Here is a 20317-nt window from a genome sequence, read left to right on the forward strand (position 1 = left end):
GCATGGAATAAAATGTTGTCCTCGATTTATATCGTGGTATAAGTCTGAGGTAGGTTCTGATTTCGTGTGCGGTGGGTGTTTATTCACACCTGTATATCAGGGGTGGTACACGGGTGGAAATACACACTCTTCGCTAAGAGTTTTCCTCAGCATATGAAACGTGTGGTACAAAGCCACGCACGTTACTGAAAATGGCATTTCTGTCGTAATCAAGCCAAAGGTGCTATGAAATACGACTGGTCGAAAAAATACCAAGTGATCTTAAATATTGCATGAACTGTACAGTACGTATTTGCATACTGCTGCGACGAAATAATGAGTGATACTTTATTACTCGACTCGCAGTCTAATACCTATTCATAATAAAGTCACTCAGACACTCTATCTTGCCCAGACCTTCTAGTAATTTCGAACAATGCCGTGGTATATGTGAGGCCCTTGCGTGGTATGCCAGTTATAACAGCATGCTGGCTTTATTCCTTTCCCATTAACTTAAGCGATGGTAAGCGAATGACGTATGGTTCGACATCGGTTACAACCGATGATAGTATTCTAAAATCTATAGCCCCACACCTTAATTCTATCAGGGCGGAGATCATAAAGTTGGATTATCGTGTTCATCGGGATTTAACAACCCAGAATAAAGGAAGCCGATTGATTGAAGCGCATAAAGTTAGTTTTAATATCACGATATAACAAACCGTCACAGACTATAGATAAATAGTTCTCGATAACAAGTGCGTACACGGCGTAACATTGCAACATGCATATATTTACGATATAATGACCGTGACGATTGTTACCGAGGTAATGGCTCCACTAAACAGCCGGATAATCAACGAACTATGTACCCACCAATGCAGAGCGATATATCTATCACTACTCTATAATCTATTTCTTCGTTGAACATTACTGATTACGCGCTACTTTGATTTCAAAATGATGATAATTCTACATATTTAATTCGCAGTACCTTTATCAGTGGCCAGCCGCTTCCTTCAACAAATTGACAACTGACAGTCAGAACCGCGTTTTCGGAATATGATGTATAAGATAACACCACCTATTTGGAAACACGGGACACCTCGATTATTCATCGAGCGAAAACTTATCCAACTTGATGCGTCGCGATTAGCAGTTTTGAATCACACGATTAGCATTCTTCCGGATCAGCCCACTTCATGATCTTTTCCCGAAATGCGTCCCGATTAGCAGTTTCTATTCACATAATTAGCATTCCCGCTGACCAGCTAACTTTATGATCTTAAAGAACAGGCCAATACCGAATTGTCGTGGATTTTTGACTTGGTTGCATGCCAAATAGGCATATAGTCTTTTACAATAGCAGTTCCCCATGATTCGGTATTGTAGATGATATGCCGATGCAATATGATATGTAATACTCATCAGCATACAGAATTGTTGAATCGCATCATTGTTCCAACCGTCTTTCGCGAGAGAATGAACTATAAATGCTTCGGTAAGCAAGTATCGATGCTTCGGATATTCCAATTGAAACTCCAATGACTGTTGCAATTATTTTTTCCTATCCTCAATCAAATTTGGAACACCGTGCTCAGGCACCCGGCCTATATTAGCAACGAGTCATATGAAATACCGTCTTCCCCCAGCTTTCAATTTGTATATGCCGGAATATATTTCACGCAGTATATGGTCATTGGTCAACAAAGTTGCAACGACTTTTAGCTGAATCCATATGATCTGACCGTGTATTTCGGATATCATTAGTCCATTCAGTTGCAATCTGATTTGAAATTATATTTAGCGACAAGTGCGCTGGTGTAGCCTAGGAGTGTGAATGACGCGTTAGCCCCTTCATAATTTCGAGTTATTCATTATGACGTCACCCCTACTCCATGTGTGTCACAACGGATCCGCTGTTGGTGAAATTTTCTCGCCTCTTCCAAATGATTATATATATATATAATCGTTTTTGCTACGCTTATGCATACAGGTTCGCTCATGTGCGGATAAGGCAATATAACATAGCATAATACTTGGGCCATTCTCATTAAATTATCGTTATATTCGGTATATATTACATATAAACACATCAGTGTCACTATTTTTGCTACGTTATAGTGGATATTTCATCAGTCATAGATGAGTGCATTCCATTTGAATATACTTATGGAGGTCACGGTAATTATCGGTTAGTTGCATGTTGCAAAAGAGTCGATAAATAGGTTTTCACCAAACGCTTAATATAGTCATGATATTCCAGGAGTGGGCAAACTATACGGTCCGGAACACCGTTTTGTGCGGCCGCGAAAGCCTGAAGATATTATAATGCGTACTAAAACGTAATTAATCTAGTGCCTGTTGAAAATGATGATTTTCATACTACTTGATACATTGTTAAACTGTTGTTGTGCGTTCGTTTTTTAGTGTACTAGTGTTTGAAATATTCTGGAACTTTGATAGCTAATCATTGGTCTCCCATCATGAGTGAAAATGACTAATTTTGAAAGAGTTTTGGTTTCTCGGGTACGTCGGAGTTAATGATTTTGATACGCGGGTATAATTGGTTTTAATCTGACTCCTCTCGATGTAGTACGATACGTCGCTCGCTGTATGGACAGGTCCGCAGTAAATAACTCTGCTATGTTTGTGAATTGAGCTAATATTATCAAGTGTAAGAAAGGATCTCAAGCTGCAGGAAGAACGGTACAGATTCAGAATTTTATCAGCGGCTTGACTGAACGTTTTCTCAATATATTTCGCCATGACAATGACCAGTTATGGTCTTACTACGATATTTATTTTATTGCTGGCGCAATAACCTGATTCCAAGGCCCACGCATTTTCAAAGGTTTCAAGTCCTACACATCACAGAAAGTCAAAACGGAAATGACATAATTCGGATCAAGATTTGTGTTCTGGCGGTAAACCAAAAGTAGAATCACCAAATCTATGAACAGATCGTTCCCCACAGATTCAAATTACCGTCCTCATTACATCCTCTTCTAAGAATTTGCACAACCGACTTTTATCCCTAATCTTGACCAATTGGTTATTGCGAATGACCAGCATAAAAAATCATATCCATCTTTTTAACGCGGATACATTGTACGTTATCATCAAATTAATATTTAGTGTGTTTTAAATATATTATCTCCATATTTCCTCGGACACTATATAATTAGGTATAAACATTGCATTTTGGCTAATTATCTCAATTTAATATAGTGAGGTCCGCAAATGAATTTAGATGCTGAATGCGGCCCAAGAGCTGAAAGCTTTGCCCACCCCTGCTATATTCCCACTCCAGGGATTCGAAAACTAATACACAAGTAGGCCCTTACGTTCACCTTCAATAAAAATCTGCATGAATTGACGGGAACGTTTTTTACAGTCAGATTTTATCAAAAATGATTCACAGGCGCATGATGAAGAACTTTCCCTTTATAGAAATAATTTGGACTAGAGGTTACAATGCACCTCTATTTGAAATCACGTGCATCACACATGTTCCATAAAACTGTGTTGTGTTCAACTGGTTGTCCGCACTTTTTCTATCCATACATGCCGTAAAACATAGCATACTGGAAGAATAAATACATGTTTTTGATGTGTGAGGCTCGGGTTGCGAGATGTCAATGATACTTATGTTTGGGAAGCGGTCAAGAACCCCTATATATAAGGGATTAAAAGGGATGCTTGAAAACTGACGAGAATCACTCATTGTTTTGCAGACGGCTGGAATATATGTGCAATATGCATGCCTGGTACGAATTTCAGTTTATTGCAAATATAAAAATGAATTGATATTGTGTAGTAGCGATAGTATATATAGCTTAATCGTTACGGTAACTTTTCTCATCGGGCCGTATTTGGAAGGTTGCTGCTTGCTAAACAGGCAAATGATAACTTATCGAGCATTATGGGAGGTGTTGGTGATTTTAATGACTCTGGCGGCGATTCTTCGACACGTTAAAGGTACAGTTTACTTACATAGGGTTACCATACGTCCTCCTTTAAGAGGATTTGTCCTCCTTCTTCATGTTTTTGAAAATGTCCTCCGAGGACGCCTAAATGTCCTCCCTTTTGGGAATCCGTCCTCCTTTACAGCTTTTATATCTAAGAAATGGCCATAAATGACTCTAAATAGGAAATTCGTGGTTCGAACGAAATTGCCGGCTTTTTTTAGTCAACCAACGGATAATTTGAAAGAAAAACTGTATGTCGGGAGTTGGGTCGAAAAGTTGACCTTTTTTTAATCACCAGCCACAAAGTCAGGGAGAATTTACCATTTTTTCCGAATTTTACTCCATAATTCTAAATATGAAGATTTTGAATAAGTGTCTTCCTTTCCCGATTCCAAAATATGGAAACCCTTACTTACATGAATGACAGGTTTGTGGTACAAAATTGGAATACTGCTTTCAAAAGTACGTTCATGATAAACGTTTATTGAAACCGTAGGAACTTATTGCGTGCCACTTATCAAGAGCTACCGTGACGACAAAAGATACAAAACAGAGTTGAATTCAAAATCAAATGGAGAATTAATGATGCAGTAATCTCGAATTCACAAATAGCATCAACGGAGCCAGAACGTCGCACCGATGCAGCGCATAGCAACGGTAGCGACGTACCGTAAGACAGTGGTGCGAGCGTGAGACACAGATGATACAATTACCGTAGCAAATGTAATATTACGCAGGAACAGGAAACAGCGCGAACCGCACAACAACTACACCACGGCAACTAGTGGGAAATCTTAAGGCTATATTATTCTTTCTGCCGACATAGGATCGGATTGTTCAGTTTAATGGACGTTGATTCCAATGCTGTTAAGTGGAATGTAGATCTGCCCCGGGACGTAACAGAAAAACATATCTCGTAATAGTTTTGGGCGCACACCGGGTTATCAATTGAATGTCGATAGATGGATGAGTTACGCGCTGTTACTTGATTATATGATGTGCCGTTTGACGTATTTTTGCAATTCCCATAAAAGGTCCGCAGTAACATGAACTGAATCATGCCTTTTCAAAATGCACTAATATGGCTATGACCATGATTGCATTTTAGTGAATGTATAACAGGAGTTAATGTTTTAGATCAGGGGTTCTTGAACCTTTTTTATCGAGGACCCCATTCAAGTTTCATGGGTGGTTGAGCGTACCCCAAAAATTTGAGACACCGATGAGTGTTCCTCATATCAAGCTGAACTCTATTTAGGCCAGTGGATCCCAACCTTTTTGTCTTCATTCCCTACTACCCAAAACTGTAGTCGAATTTCCTTTTAATTTTTGTCTTTACGGAGCAGCTAATTGCTTGTTTGAGTACACAAGGCAGACAACCACACCAGTACTAGGGTTACTACATTTTGGAATCGGGCAGGAGGACACTTTTTCAAAATTTTCAAACTTAGAGTACCGGACATAAATCCTGAAACGGTCGGTTGACTCAAAAATAAGTCAACTTCTGGTTCAGCTCCCAAATCACCCCCGCACCATTACTTCGGTGCTGATTTACGTATCTCAATCGAATTTGGCCATACATCCGAGCAAAATTCTCAAAAAGAGGATGAAATCTCAAAAAGGAGGACATTTTCAAAAACCTGAAAAAGGACAAATCCTCCTAAATGGGGACGTATGGCAACCCTAACCAGTACGCAAGACAATCGCCTATAACTGCAACAGGAAACGTATTGTGATCCGATACCGGTAACCCACAAAATTTAGCGAAAGCGTTATCTCACGGCATACTGGTCGTCCTGGATGCATTTGTGACGCCATCATTGGTTATCCAGAGTTGAAATGAGAGTTTGTGAACAACATGCAATATAATTTTCGATACATATATACCAGAGCAGTTAACTAGTAACGGTAATCGCGCATGTGTCTCCGTAAATATGTAGACTGCCATGCATATAATGTTTAACACATCCGTCTATTCCCCACCAGAAACAAATGAATTCCTCACCAGTGGGGAATTCCCCGCCGGTTGGGAACCACTGATATCAGGGTTGCCACACAGATGTTGAGAGAAAGGGCCAAAAAGTGTCGGAAAGGGGGCCAAAAAGGGCCAAAATGTTAAATAACGTTAATAACGTTGTTAATAATACATAATGATATTAACAACGTCAATAACGTTGCAATATTACCCATAGACCTGGGGTCGCCAACTCGAAACGGCTCGTGCGCCACTTTTGAAATATTGCATAGGCCACGCTTGAATTCAATATCGAGATATAAATAGACCAAACAGTTTATCACCACGTATCTAAAGCTTTACGTCAGTACAACGATGTGCTTTCTGACATGGGCAACGGGCATAATTACCACAAACGAAATAATATTTTATTATAAGGAATACAAACACAACAAAGCTATCATGATCATCACTTTCATTCGATTTTTAACAATGAACTGCGGCGCACGATACCTGAAAACACTTTTTTACCTGCTAAAGAATCGATTTTGGGGTTAACTAGACATGGTATCTGGAAAACTAACTAGACATGGTATCTGGAAAACGATTTCATCGTAGAGCTTGAACTTGTGGGGAAGAGATAAGTCGTTCTCTAAGCGTTTCAGTCTTGGCAGTGTCTGGGCAAATGCACGTCAAGGCAATATGCTCATTTATATCGCCCAATTCTCCCTTCATAGAATGCTAATAGCCTACCATCGGCCGTATAGCCGTATCAACTAGTGAGGAATAATGGTTTTTGTATTGGCGAATAGCTTATTTTGAACAACAACAGAAACAATATTCCGAAAGTCAAAGCAATTTCACCATTTCAAGATGCGTTACTTAGCGTTCTTCCGAAATCTCAAACCAGCAGGTTGGTGACCCCTGCCATATACCTTTCATAGACCATTCAGAAAGGGCCAGATATTGAAAACAAAGTGCCAAGAGGCCGAAGAAATTTTTTGGGGCCAATTTGGCAACCCTGACTGATATAGGCTATTCCGCTATTCCATGCCTAAAATAAAACAATTAATGCCTGGACAAGGTCGTCGCAGTCTCCCTCACGACGTCATTCTCAAAGCATGAACTGGTTTTGTAGATTCTTGGTGACGCATTACCATTTCACTGACCCCCCAAAACTAACTCGCGGACTCAAATGGGGTCCGTGGACCCAAGTTTGAGAACCCCTGTTTTGAATAGTTTGCCCAACAAAGCAACAAATTGCCGGGTGTCATAACGATAAATCATATAGTAGCCAGAAGGAAAACCTATTTATGTAGGGATACGAACATTGCCCCGATGCTCATCTGCTGATGACACATCCACGGTTAGTGTTGGGGACTACCATCGAGTCACAGATCATATCGAATCAAGTCAAGCCACTCTCTTATCGGAGATGATTAGAGTCGAATCAAGTCGAAATTTCGAAGTACGAGGCATGATTCAATCCAATAGTATACAGACGGTGCGAGCATTCTATTCACGGTCGTGTTCGTGTTCATCTTGCGAATTTGGAGAGGTTCCTGTTCGCAATAAATATGAACATTTCCGGGAAATATCATAGTGATTCAATGATATTATTATCTTTGATCCGTGAATTGTAACAACCTGCCATTCCTCTACACATGAGGGTAACTACAAGAAAACAGCATGACGGCGGACCTTTAATAAACCTGCTATAATAATAATCAAGAAGCCCAAGGTAACACGAGATACCAAATTATTACGCCAGGAAATATAAGTTATGTATAAGTCGGAGGTAGGTTCCGGTTTCGTATGCTGGGGGTGTATATTCTCACCCGTATATCAGGGTGGTACACGGGTGGAAATACACATTCCTTTCGTTAAGAGTGCAGCTACCAGAAAACGATTCTACCTTACCATGTTATATTACAGTGGTTCTCAACCGGTGTGCCGCGGCACACTAGTGTGCCATTTGCGTCTCGCAAGTGTGCCGCGAGCGATTTCTTCAGAATTTTGAAATTATGCGCAAAATAATTCTAGTCCAGTGGTTCTCAACCTTTTTTTAGACATGCCCCCCTTTTTGATAATGAAAAATTTCGCCCCCCCCCCTTATCGTCATATCACAAAATCCAACTGGGACTCTAGCAACCCCAACAGATTGTTTGGTGGTATGGTCGGTTATGAATGTTGATGAGAGAATAAAAAAACATGAAATTGGGTCTATATAGAGAGAAACACGCGTGTATTGGAGGTAAATTGCGCAGACCGCGAACATTTTGTTTCAGGTGACTGCTTCTTCGCGCCCCCTTCAGATGTTTCACGCCCCCCCCCCCCCAAAGGAATGCGCGCTCCCAGGTTGTGAACCCCTGTTCTAGTCTATAGCAAATGATCAATAATCAAAATTGAGCTTGATGTGAAGTTTGTACATTTGACTAATCAAAATTGATATTATTCCCGCAATCAATCCTTGTATTCGCTTTACCGAGCAGATCGCTTTGCCTTGAAGGCTGAATTCAGTTTTGCACAATTCGTTGATTGATCGGTGATCACACGCAGAGAAGAGAAGAGCAGACATTACGGCGCCTGTACGACAATGCTGTTTGCTAATCCTCAATGTCTTCCCAATCACCAGCGAGAAATGAACTCATTTGAAATTGACGTTCGCGTTTATAAATTCGAATTTCGAACATGGCAATCCACATTGTGATTGTTAGGTATCGGGCCGGCACTTCCGTTAAAATGTAGGCTTGTAGCATAACGTTCTGTTACTGTCGACGAATATGAGTATTGAGAAGTAAGGTTTACCAAATTATATCAGGTAACAAACCTCTTCGCTTCGGCGCTGAGGCTATAATCTTGGTTTGGAAGATGTTTAATTGAACTGCGGGTATATGCCAGTAGAACTATTGAGGAATGGCTATCCTCAAGCGTGCTAAACGATCTGCGTGAAAATGCATTGCATAGCCTGGCATAGCCTGCACCCCAACGTCTCAGGATTCGTTAGCGGCGGTCGTCCTTTCCCTCTTCGACTCAATCCGGCAGTGGGCAGATTTATTGTCAGACAGATCTTATGAAATCGTGTCTAAGGCAGCCCCAGGTTTCTGTGACGTCGTAGGCCTATATCAAAATGACCCCTTGTTTGTTGTTTTCACGAAGGAACGATATATTCTCGCCCGAGTAAAACGACGACTTTCTATCACGGCTTAGTAAGCTATATGATGGACGCTTTTCGTACAAAAGTTTACTTTTAGTTTATTTTAAAAAAGGAAGCACAGAAGCATTTTGGATTGACTGCAGAATTAGTCACATTAGTCGGCGTTACTACTGGGTGGTAATAAGTATGTCTATTCTGGTAGTTTGCAGGCGCCGTAAGCCAAAAAACTTCAGAACCACTGTGATGGTGTGCCGCGAACTATTTTTCATTTCCAAAGGGTGCCGCGAGGTCAAAAAGGTTGAGAACCACTGTTATATTAGGTTGTGCTTTAATTTGTTCCATTTCCTTGCAGCATGCTTGTCGCCCACGACTGTCTCAACATTTCGCCAAAACTCGACGTATAAAATTACGTTTAGAGGAAGGTCAATATTATTCCTATATTTTATTATATTTCCCATATTGATCGTCTAATAATTGCTTTTCACTAATATTATCTATGTTACATATACAGTGTCCACAATTTAGGGCACGCTAGTTTGGGGGAATTGGGAACCTGCAGCTGTTCACAAAAAGACCATGTATTATTTTATTGGAATGGCACTCGAGCAGCTACGGTTGCGTTATGCTCAAGTAATGCTACTTGGTCAGGGTGTGAGAATCTTCAATGTTGGTCAGGTGAGACGCAATGTTGGAACGTAAGCACTGTTGAATAGGTAGATGTTGTACTATATTCTGTACATCTCAAATATAGGAATCTGTTGCTCCTTATATTGGTGTTTGATTGTCACCTAATGCCCCCACAGATTTTACTGACAGTATGCATATAAGCAATACGAATGGAATATGGTAGAATATAATTGTTTTCTAATATACTCTGCACAAAGTTCTTTGGCTATGGTGTATTGGACATTTTTCCAAATATTACCATTGCTCAAATCAGAAAACAAAATGGTGCATGCATGCCTAGAAAGATGGAATCGTCTATGGAACTATACAAAATGGATCTTGTGCTAGGAATTCTACATCGCTATAGAGTACTTAATCATTGACACTACATACAGGTCAAGTTATATTGTTTATTATTCAGGACCGCGCAACATAACAGTTGCTCAGTTGAACCGAACTATGCGATCGCAACGACCTTTCATTTGCTCTTTTACCAGTGCTTTTCCCGCCGCTAATTCAGTTGAATACAAAATTAATAACAGGGTAAGTATAGCCTGCATACAACTATTGCGAGATGTGGGGTCGACGGGCAAAAAAGTGAAGAATGCTCACATGCATCCAAACTCTTGACCAGAAATAGCAGGCCTCTTGACATTAAACAATTTTGTCTAGGCCAGTGGTTCCCAACGTGGGCGATGTCGCTCCCCAATGGGCGATTTTGAGAAACAAGGGGAGAAAATACAAAAGCGACGGTTGATGCGATAGGAGGGCTAAAATGTAAGAACATCCAGTGAGATATATTTAATTAACAAGGCCAAAAAATGAACGTGAAGACGGCTTACACTGCATACTATCGCGAAAGTTGACTAAAAAGTAGGTCAACCCAACGGAACAGAGTCGCGGAAGTCGGTTTTCCGAGCACCGTCTCGGTTAATACATTTTTTTTAGTCAATTCACAGCGGCGGTCAGAGTTAGATGAATAAATTTCCCGTTTATATGTTGTCTTTTTCGCAATTGGGATGGGGCGAAATTTTATTGCATGTACCACCTTTTTGGATTTCTTGGGGTTCACGCAAATATAACCCACTACATCCCGGGAATATTTCTTCTTGGGGATTGGTTTGTTTAACTCATTTTCACCAATTGGAAGGTTCTTTTCCACCGCTCCGAAATTTGCTTTTTCTGGCCTCGATTTTGTTTTGCTGAAATGATTTCCTTCGAATATTATGTCTTCTATCCTCTAGGTACGCCATCATTGACTGCTTTTCATTTCTTACGTCATTATTGACCGTGGTGCAAAAGACCGTCCGGTGATAAGCGCCGAATTTTACAATTGATAGGCATCAACAACAACTAGGGCTGGGCATAATGATTCGAGTACTCGAATCTGAATCGAGTATTAATTGTGATGATTCCCATTGGAAGGGGTGTGGAAGCACAATTTGACACCATTATATTGTTTAACCTCCGCACCGAGGTGGATATCTGATAAATCCACATATTTATCAATGAATGGATATACAGTGTACCACATACCATCCCCAGAGTATTCCCTCCGTAAAAGTCATACTGACCCAACTGGAGTTGTAGCACTCAAGTAAAGCCCTACTATAGAATCAATCATGCTCCACTTCACAGGATTTGAATCATTACAGTGTGACAATGGTTGCATTTGAAATAAATTGTGTTTTCAAACACTTTGCCTAAAACATGTTTTAAACAGTGGTTTAAAAATAAGCAAAATTATAATTGAAGTTAGTTAAAGCTGTGCAATTATGCCATATTTATTTTAGTACCTTCGAACAAACATGTAGTATGAGCTGACGGACGATTTCGACCCGACATGGTCGACGCACTCGATACGGAATGCATGGCACCCTCGAAATCGCCGTCGGTTCAACAGTTATAATTATATATCATGTTCTGATCATGATGGCCGCCGACCGTAAAATGCTGCATTACAATGTGGCCCTGGTCATAGTGATTTTTGGTCCGTGATTATGACAGGAGTTGGAAGCCTTTTCGACAAAGGAGCTATATTTACCCTATATTGTTAATTTTCAATGACATTACGTTGTGTCGTCACAACTAAAGGTCAGTGACATCATTGCTAAAGAAAAACGATAAAAATCATCTTTTAAACATTCTTGTTTTTTATTGATTTTTGTTATAAACATAACCCTAAGGGTGACGATAAATATATTATAGCATAGGATATTATGCTTTGATCGAGTCAATTAGTCACAAGAACCAACTTATTAAACCTTAAAATAACCTATTAGAACCCTACATCATTCAACTAAGTCGGGGTGTTGGGCAGCATTGAAATCTTCCAGCCAGTGCTACAAGTAGGGAAATAACCTACTTGAACTACTTCGTTACTGACCACCTCTGGATATCTCTAAGGTGTTCACATGCGCTTTTGTAAAACAAGAGCGCTTTTATAAAACAAGAAGATAATTCCTGTACCGTATAACTTGAGGGTGTGTACGCCCGTCACATAAGACCCATGGAGTCCCAGTACATTTGTAGATTTGAACAGTCGTCACATAAAGTTATATATCTTCTGATGTATTCATCATATAGCCTACATTTAGAGCAGTGTTTCCGAAACTTCTTTGAGCTACCGCCCCACCTGGACAACGAATCATGTGTCAGCGCCCCCCGACATCCCCCCTCACCACGCCAAAATGTTAAAACTAAAGTTGTTTTGCATTTATTACAGCTATTTATGAGACGGATGATGCTGGTGTAATATTATTATATTCTTTATTCACAGTAAAACTGGTAGATACACACATAATCCGGGGAGCAACCTGCCCCCAAAGGAAAATGGCGAGATTGGAGTAAATTTTTAAAATTTCAAATTATTATTCCTATGCAATACACGGAGAAGTCAGATTACAGAATTGCAGCAGATGAAGAATTGGCAAGGGTTACAGAGCAGAGGTAGAGATGATTGAAGATGAAGAATCGAAATTACAGAAATTATGCTGTGATTCACAAGCGTAATTTTAGTCCAGTGGTGCATTCAAGGCCTTCCGAAGAATGTGCACAGTGCCCAATAATGTGATCTTTTGGATCATGTCGAATCGAACGTTACCCGGAATTTGTTGGATATGTCTCATGAGTTTTTTGCTCACGACCCCTGTAGCACCAATGACTATCGGTACAATGTTTATTTTGCATCGCCACATTTTCTCACATTCCATTTTGAGGTCTGCGTATTTGGAGTATTTTTCTGATTCTTTTTGCAGTAGGTTGTGATCAGCTGGGACAGCCAGTTCAATGAATAAGCATTCTCTTTTCTTTTTTAGTTTGACGATTATATCCGGGCGGTTGCTCCTGATTTCGCGGTCAGTTATAACTGGTACATCCCACAGAATTTTTACTTGTTCGTTTTCTGTCACTGGTGCTGGGCTGTAATCGTACCAATTTTTTGTCGAAGTGGTGATGTTAAAATGTTTGCATAATTCAAGATGAATGTAGTGACCAATCCTATTGTGTCTCCATGTGTATTCGGTAGCTGCAAGTGCACCACAGCCGGACATGAGATGTGCTGAAGTTTCATTTTGGTTGTGGCACATTCTGCATTTGCCGTCCGTGTTTTGCTTCAGAATTCTTTTGCGATAGTATTTTGTAGGAAGCGATTGGTCTTGTGCTGCGAAAATGAATCCTTCGCTTGCCGGTTTCAGGCCAGAGCTGGATAGCCAGGTCCATGAAAGCTCGTCTACATGGGGCTGTGAAGTTAACTTCTTGTGCTGTCCATGAAGAGGCATCGACTCCCATATCGTTTCTCTCATTTTCAGCGTTGCATTTTTGTATCGGACTCGTGCTGCTTTTGCTATTGTTGTGGGTTTAGCAACAGTGTTTTCTGCAGTGTACAGGTTAGCTGTTTCCAAGTTGACTTCTCTGGCGTACTTGTCGTGACGATAGCTCAGAGATTTTGTTTTGCGCTGTTTGTCTTCCTGTGCAATGAGTTTGCAGTAAATGTTATCGCTGTTGTTGATGTACTGTGACAAGCCGATGATTTCTGTTTTGAAGGTTTGTTCAATTTCTTGTAGTCCTTTTTTTCTGGGGATGTACAGTCTTTGTGTATCAGATTTTGGGTGATGCATGTGGTGCATTGTCATCAGTTTTCTCGTCTTTGTGTCCAATTTTTTAATTTCATCTTTACGCCAGTTCACCACACCAAAGCTATATCTCAAGACAGGCACTGCAAGACTGTTTATGGCATTGATTTTGTTTTTGGAATTGAGTTAAGTTTTGAGAATTGACTTGAGCCTGCTGATGTATTCTTTTTTTAGACTTGATTTCATTGCAGCATGTTTAATGTTGTCGCTTTCACAGATCCCTAGATATTTATAGTGATCTTCGGCATTCAATTCTGTTATGGTTTCGACCATTTTGAAGTTCATGTCGCCAGTGCTGGTGGCTCTTCCGCGTCGTATGGTAAGTTTTGAGCATTTATCCAAGCCAAATTTCATTTTTATATCTTCCGAAAACTCATGAACAATTTTCATTTGGTTATTCAGGCCCGTGTCGGATTTCGCATACAGTTTCAGATCATCCATGAACAAAAGGTGATGAATCTTTTGACCTTCAGAATTTGCTGCTTTTTTCATCACGTATCCTGTTTCATTTTTTCTCAGCAACTCACTGAGTGGAGCTAAGCTGAGGCAGAATAGAAGTGGTGAGAATGAGTCGCCTTGGAAGATACCATTGCATATCTGAATTGTACAGGTTTCTGTTTCACCTTGGTCATGTTTGATCAACAGTTTTGTATGCCAATTTTTCATTGAATTTTCAATAAATCTGATGATGATCGGATTCATTTTGTACATACGCATTGTTTTCAGTATCCACGTGTGAGGGACTGAATCGAAAGCTTTTTTGTAATCTATCCATGCCATGCTGAGGTTAGTGTGTCTCCTGTTGCAGTTTTCAAGAATGGTTTTGTCAAGGAGCAGGTGGTCCTTACAGCCAAGGGCGCCTTCCTTGCATCCTTTCTGCTCAGGCGGTAGAAGATTTTCTAGGTGTTTGTAGCTTCGTTTTGCCAGGATTTTGGTCAGTGTTTTGTACATGGTTGTCAGGCATGTTATTGGCCTGTAGTTCTTGGGGTCCCTGGTGTTTTCATTTTTTGGAATAAGATAGGTGATACCTTGTGTGAACCAGGCTGGGATCTCGTGCGAGCTGGTTGAGGATAAAAGCTCATTGTAGGTCACCGCTAGGTAATTATGTGTTGCAGTTAGTTTTTTTAGCCAAAAGTTTTTGATCTGGTCAGGACCAGCTGCTTTCCAGTTCAGTGAACTCTTTAGGGCCTCCTTGATTTCTTGTTTTGTGATTTCTGACTATTGTTGTTCTGGTGTTTGTAGATGGTCAGTGTGGAGGTCTTGTATCCAATTTGCATTTGAGTTGTGCAATTTTTTGGTTTCCCATATTTTCTTCCAAAATGATTCCACATCTGCAGTGGCTGGTATTTTGCTGCTGGTTATTTTTTGATTTGACTTTTGTTTCATCATTCGAAAAAATTGTCCAGGTTTGCGAGCAAATAACAAATTTTGGCGATATTGTGTTTCTCGTTTTTTATATCGTTTCAATCGTTGTGCTTTGGCGCATATTCTCATTTTTAATTCTTCTTGCAACATTGTCACTTTTTCTGTTGACTGCAGTTTGGTTTGGTGCTCCAGTTCTATTCTTTTTACTTTATTTTTTACTTTGCGGGAAACATTTCCTTTTTTTAGTTCTGAGAGTATCGCAACGTCACACCTTAGTTTTGCGATTTTGTTTTCAATTCTGCGTTGCCAAGCTGGCGTATGCCTTCCCCTTTTTTTGTTGACAGTTCTTGGTATTTTGCAGTGCCTTTCTGAGATAACTGCCGCAGTGCTGTAAATGAGGTTGTTGATTGTTGTAAAGGGACATTGTGGTCTTTCTCCTTGTTTGTCATTTAGAGTTGCAGGTAGTATGGTTTCTGTCAAAATTTTGTTCGCTACTGCAATATCAGTTTTCAGTTTCTTTGTAATTTGTAAGTCAGGTAACTGCACTCTGTCATTTACATTCAATGTGGATTTCATGCGGTCGATGATTTGATTTGTGATCTCCAATTCTAATTCCGTGTCTATGTCGCCATCATTAGGTGTTGTTGATTCATTCGGGTGCCCGGTGGTATTTTGTAATTCTACTTCTGCGATGTTCGGGTCATCAAGTGATTGTTGTGGGTTCAGGTCATCTTGGCCGAATTGCAGTTCCATTGCCTCAGAGTTTTCTATGTTTTTGTTACACATTTCTCCCTCGATTTCTGCGAGTTCTTGTTCAGATAATTTTTTATTTTTTATTACACAACGTCTCATTGTTGCCAGGGTATTGGCAGTCATGGTTGGAGAGTTGTTCGTTCTCTCTTTCCATTTTTGAAAAGTTCCTTCGGTTACTCCTGCCGAGTTTTCAAATTTGGCTAAGAAGTAACATCTCATTATTTCTTTATACTCTTCTTTACTCCATCTGTGTCTCTTCTTTTTTTCTTTTGCAGCAGAGCTGTTTTGTGAGCCACAGTTCGGTGTTGCACAGGCGCCATGTTGAGAAATATCTTCTCTTTGGTGTTCCTGTGTGGTCGGAGTTGACGAGTCCTCTGGGGTTATCCGCTTGGTCCCACGGCGGGTACGTCCAGGTGCGATATATCCAGATCGTTTCGCAGGCATTCACAGCAGTGATGCGTCAGTTCAGAAGTTAGGTTAAGTTAAAGTAATTAATTAATTATTAATTAATTCTTAATTCCCGTCATATTGGGTTTGAGTTTTGATTAGAACATAACCTCATTCTGAAGTGTTCAGTTTCCACGTCCCGTTTACTGTCAAGTCGCTTTCTGCTGTCCGTCAGAAACTTTGTCACAGAACTTAAAACACGTTCTATCAAATATGAGCGGGCAAGGGCAACGACGAAACAGTCAACCCGACTCTAGGGAGAGGGTAATTCTATTTGATTTAATTGTGTATCTAGAACCATTGATCGGATGCATTTACATATGGTGTGAACTCAGAATTGTAGTACGATGTAATCCGCTACTCAATAATTTCATGTTCGGTAACTTTACAGACTGGATTGATTATCCTGTAAGGAATTTCTAATTGGAATATATCCTGGAATCAAATCACCATATCCTCGAGCAGTCATCTGAGATTTATGTTTTTCCATAAAATCGGGTATGCGAGCTGGATCGCTAGCTCAGGCAATATGAGAATTGAAACAGATCACGTCTCGCAAAATTTCGGTGATATATCAGGGGCTTATCACTGAATCCGGTCAGTGTCATTTTGCCATTGATCACGTTTCATCATTACTAAGAAATAAGAATGGACATATTCTACTCATAAATTTTGGAGAATAGTAGAAGTAGAAGCGATATCGTTTCTCGCAACCTGAACGCTGTGTCGAAGGCCACGGTCGCAACCTGTGTAAAATCCACGATCACATGAAACGTGAACATGAACAATCTTCCAATTTCTATCAGACTATGTGACTCGCTATATGTTTTCAAACGCAAAATCAAGACCGTTTTATTCACACGAGCGTTCGAACTAGAGTAGTGTTCATTCCGCCCTACAACTATGCACTTCGTCTTTTATACATATCGTTTACTTTTATATTTTATTGCCTTTTATGTACAGCGCCCTAGTGTAGTAATGATATATTGTTATATTCGGCGCTCTATAAATTATTATTATATTATTAAACGAAGATTAAAATCATGCAAGACAGTTTCTCTTCAAATACTATCACACCTTGCAGTGAGCAATAACTGCTCAAATACTTCGGAGTTCTCACTCGTATTTAGTTGCTTTATTCGTCAATCGTTCCAATACTAGAGAGCAGCTGCTTACTAAATACACCGCCACCATTTGCTCTCAGTGCCCCCTATACCGCCCAATTTTGACGCCCATTTCATTGCTAGCGGCCCCTTCGCGCTCGCCAATGCTCGCAGGGGGCGCTGGCGCCCACTTTGGGAACCACTGATTTAGAGTTTGTTTTTATAAATAGTATCGGTATAGTTTCGACAGCCCATCTGTTTGGTAAAACATGACATATGTGATTTAGTAGTAACGCAAATTGAAATCTGGCATTCCGCCAAGCGATCGATCTGATCAGGAACCGGCAAGATAGCTTATTGGGGGTGAGTCCGGCTTCTTCATCGGTATAGGCCGTGGGTTCAATCCCAGGCAGGATCAGACCAAAGACCTGATTAGTAACACTGGGATCCATTGCTTACCTGCTTGGCGTCCAGCATTACCAGAACAGCATGGAGAGGTGGTACAAGACTTGGAAATCCTTACGACACAACATCATCAAATTCCTTGTCCAGCGGCATATCCACATCATGTACTCATGGTATGCATATGCACAGATTGTGTGTACGTAGATCATGAGTCGGTGTAAATATGTCGCACAAAAATCAAGGACAAAAATATACAACGGAATATCCCTATGCCTAATATACCTACCCGTAACATGTTGTCATTACTTGCAAATTTGGGTCGCGGATCCCCAGGTCAGTCGCGTTATGAAATTAGGGGTTTACGAAGTGTATACCAATTTAAAACAAATTTCTCGATATTTGGCTCTTGTACCCTTATGGAGTTTGTGTAAATGCTGACTGAAAAGACAGACAAGTGAGCGGAAGGCGAAATCTCCGATCTGTGAGACCATAGCGGTGAAGCCACTGAGCTACAATGCCTGTCGTGAATGTATATGTCGCACTTATTTTTATTTTAACCGTCAGTCGCAGCCGGTTTTTAGACATAAAGGGATATCACATGCATAGTTTTGGACAACAAAGTTGGCGGTGTCTTAGTATATCGAATATGCTTTCACTTTATTACACAGTAATCTCTTTCACAGATCATCGCTCAAAATTACACATTGAAAGCGTCAGACAATGGACAATCTTTATCTTGCGAAGTCATTTCCAATTACACATTAGCAACTGGCAGAAAGGCTCAATCTCCATCCAAGAAAATTATCGTGCACTGTAAGTAAAAAGAAAACGAAAGTTACATGTCGTACATCTGCAATCTATTTTGATCGCTGCATTTGTAGTTATGCAATTGAAACCTAAAACGTGCGATCGGTGCAAATTGCACTAAATTGCGATAAACGTTAGTAGCTCAAATGCAAGATAATATATGACTGGGCTGGGCATATGCCGAATCCATTTACAGACCCTTCGAAAAGGCCCGTTCTCACAATTGCCGTCTCTATCGTTAGCTCCGTATTACTCTTGGTAATTGGAGCGAGCCTGTATGTTGTCTTACAAAAAAGAAAGGACAGATGTGAAGGTGAAATATCCGAAACTTCCAGCACTACTTAATCTTAATGTACATAAAATGTTTGTTTTTGCAGAAAACATGAACATAACTGGGGATAATCATGATTCACACACCGGTATTTCCATTTTTTTCAAATTGGCGAATTATCATGTTTCATAATAACCCGCAAATCCGTTTAGAATATGTGATAAAGATGGGGGACACAGATTACGAAGATATGGTACCAGCCTCCTGGTTTTATGAAAATGACGATGCAACGGTTTACGAAGAAGTTAATAATTAGATGTTCCCATGTTAGGTTCGTCGGTCATGAGACAAATTCCGTATACTCAATCACTACAACACTCGCTAGTCACATACCACCAACTTAATTTGATGAAAATATGTTGGATTTACGCTATGTAATGTCAATGTCGTCATGCCAACAACCTTCAACATTACCGGCATGCACTTCTCCATTCATTCATCGCTAATTAATTTCATTATAATATAACATATATGTCACGTATATGATTTTTTTCTATCATTTAGTCCCATGAATAGGCTAGTCCCATGATTAGGCTACGTTTCACTCTTCCTAGTAAGAAATTTCGACTTCTTCCGTATAGCTTTTCAATGTGTCGCAGTCTAAAAACGTTGTGAAATTGTAAAATTGAAGTACCTTGACTATCGTGTTGCAATATGAGTTGCAATACAGTCGTTACCACGCGAGATCGGTCCCGTCACGTATACACTCTGATAGACTCTGATTAAGTTTATCATCCATTCTGTACTACTGCCCACAACCATAAAATTGTTTGGAACCACATCTTTAATCCATCGCATGAACTTGATTTTCAGTTTCCATCAGCTTTACTGGTTTTGATGTCCGTCTCCGGCATCGCCTGTAATGCTCCTGTCAATCCGTGTTGATCAACTTTAATTTTGCTGATCAATAAAAATAATATGCTGCATTAAATTGCCTAAAGACTGTCATTGGTCACAAATATGAATACGACGGTATAATTGTATTTGATGTGATACGATATTGACATGCTTCCTGGCAGTTCCTTGTGATCCAGAGTTTTAATTCCAAGTAAAGGGTTGTGTAAGTCAATGAGCCGACAATATACCACATCACGGTGATGTAGGGTCGCTGTTTACGTATTTGCAACGACAGTAAATAAAATTTAATTACAATGGATATTAAACTTTATTCCTACTTAAGCAACAACCTCGAGTGACAAACAGACCGTATCTAAGTTATGCTACATAGGTATGTCAAATTGTCAAT

The 20317-nt window shown here is 40.0% G+C and overlaps 1 protein-coding gene across 1 annotated transcript; it reads left to right on the forward strand.

Moving 5' to 3' along the window:
* Window positions 1–3767: 3767 nt before the first annotated feature.
* Window positions 3768–19568, forward strand: LOC145445813 (uncharacterized). The gene is made up of 8 exons (XM_080323950.1): window positions 3768–3960; window positions 9414–9483; window positions 9573–9736; window positions 10149–10270; window positions 18617–18746; window positions 18937–19053; window positions 19118–19159; window positions 19224–19568. The coding sequence occupies exons 1-8, from the start codon at window positions 3885–3887 to the stop codon at window positions 19325–19327; spliced, it is 825 nt and encodes a 274-aa protein (XP_080180076.1). The 5' UTR covers window positions 3768–3884; the 3' UTR covers window positions 19328–19568.
* Window positions 19569–20317: the final 749 nt, after the last annotated feature.

Source organism: Botryllus schlosseri, chromosome 9, assembly GCF_051294905.1.
Source record: "Botryllus schlosseri isolate E-star chromosome 9, Bs_hap1, whole genome shotgun sequence".
NCBI classification, from domain to species: domain Eukaryota; kingdom Metazoa; phylum Chordata; class Ascidiacea; order Stolidobranchia; family Styelidae; genus Botryllus; species Botryllus schlosseri.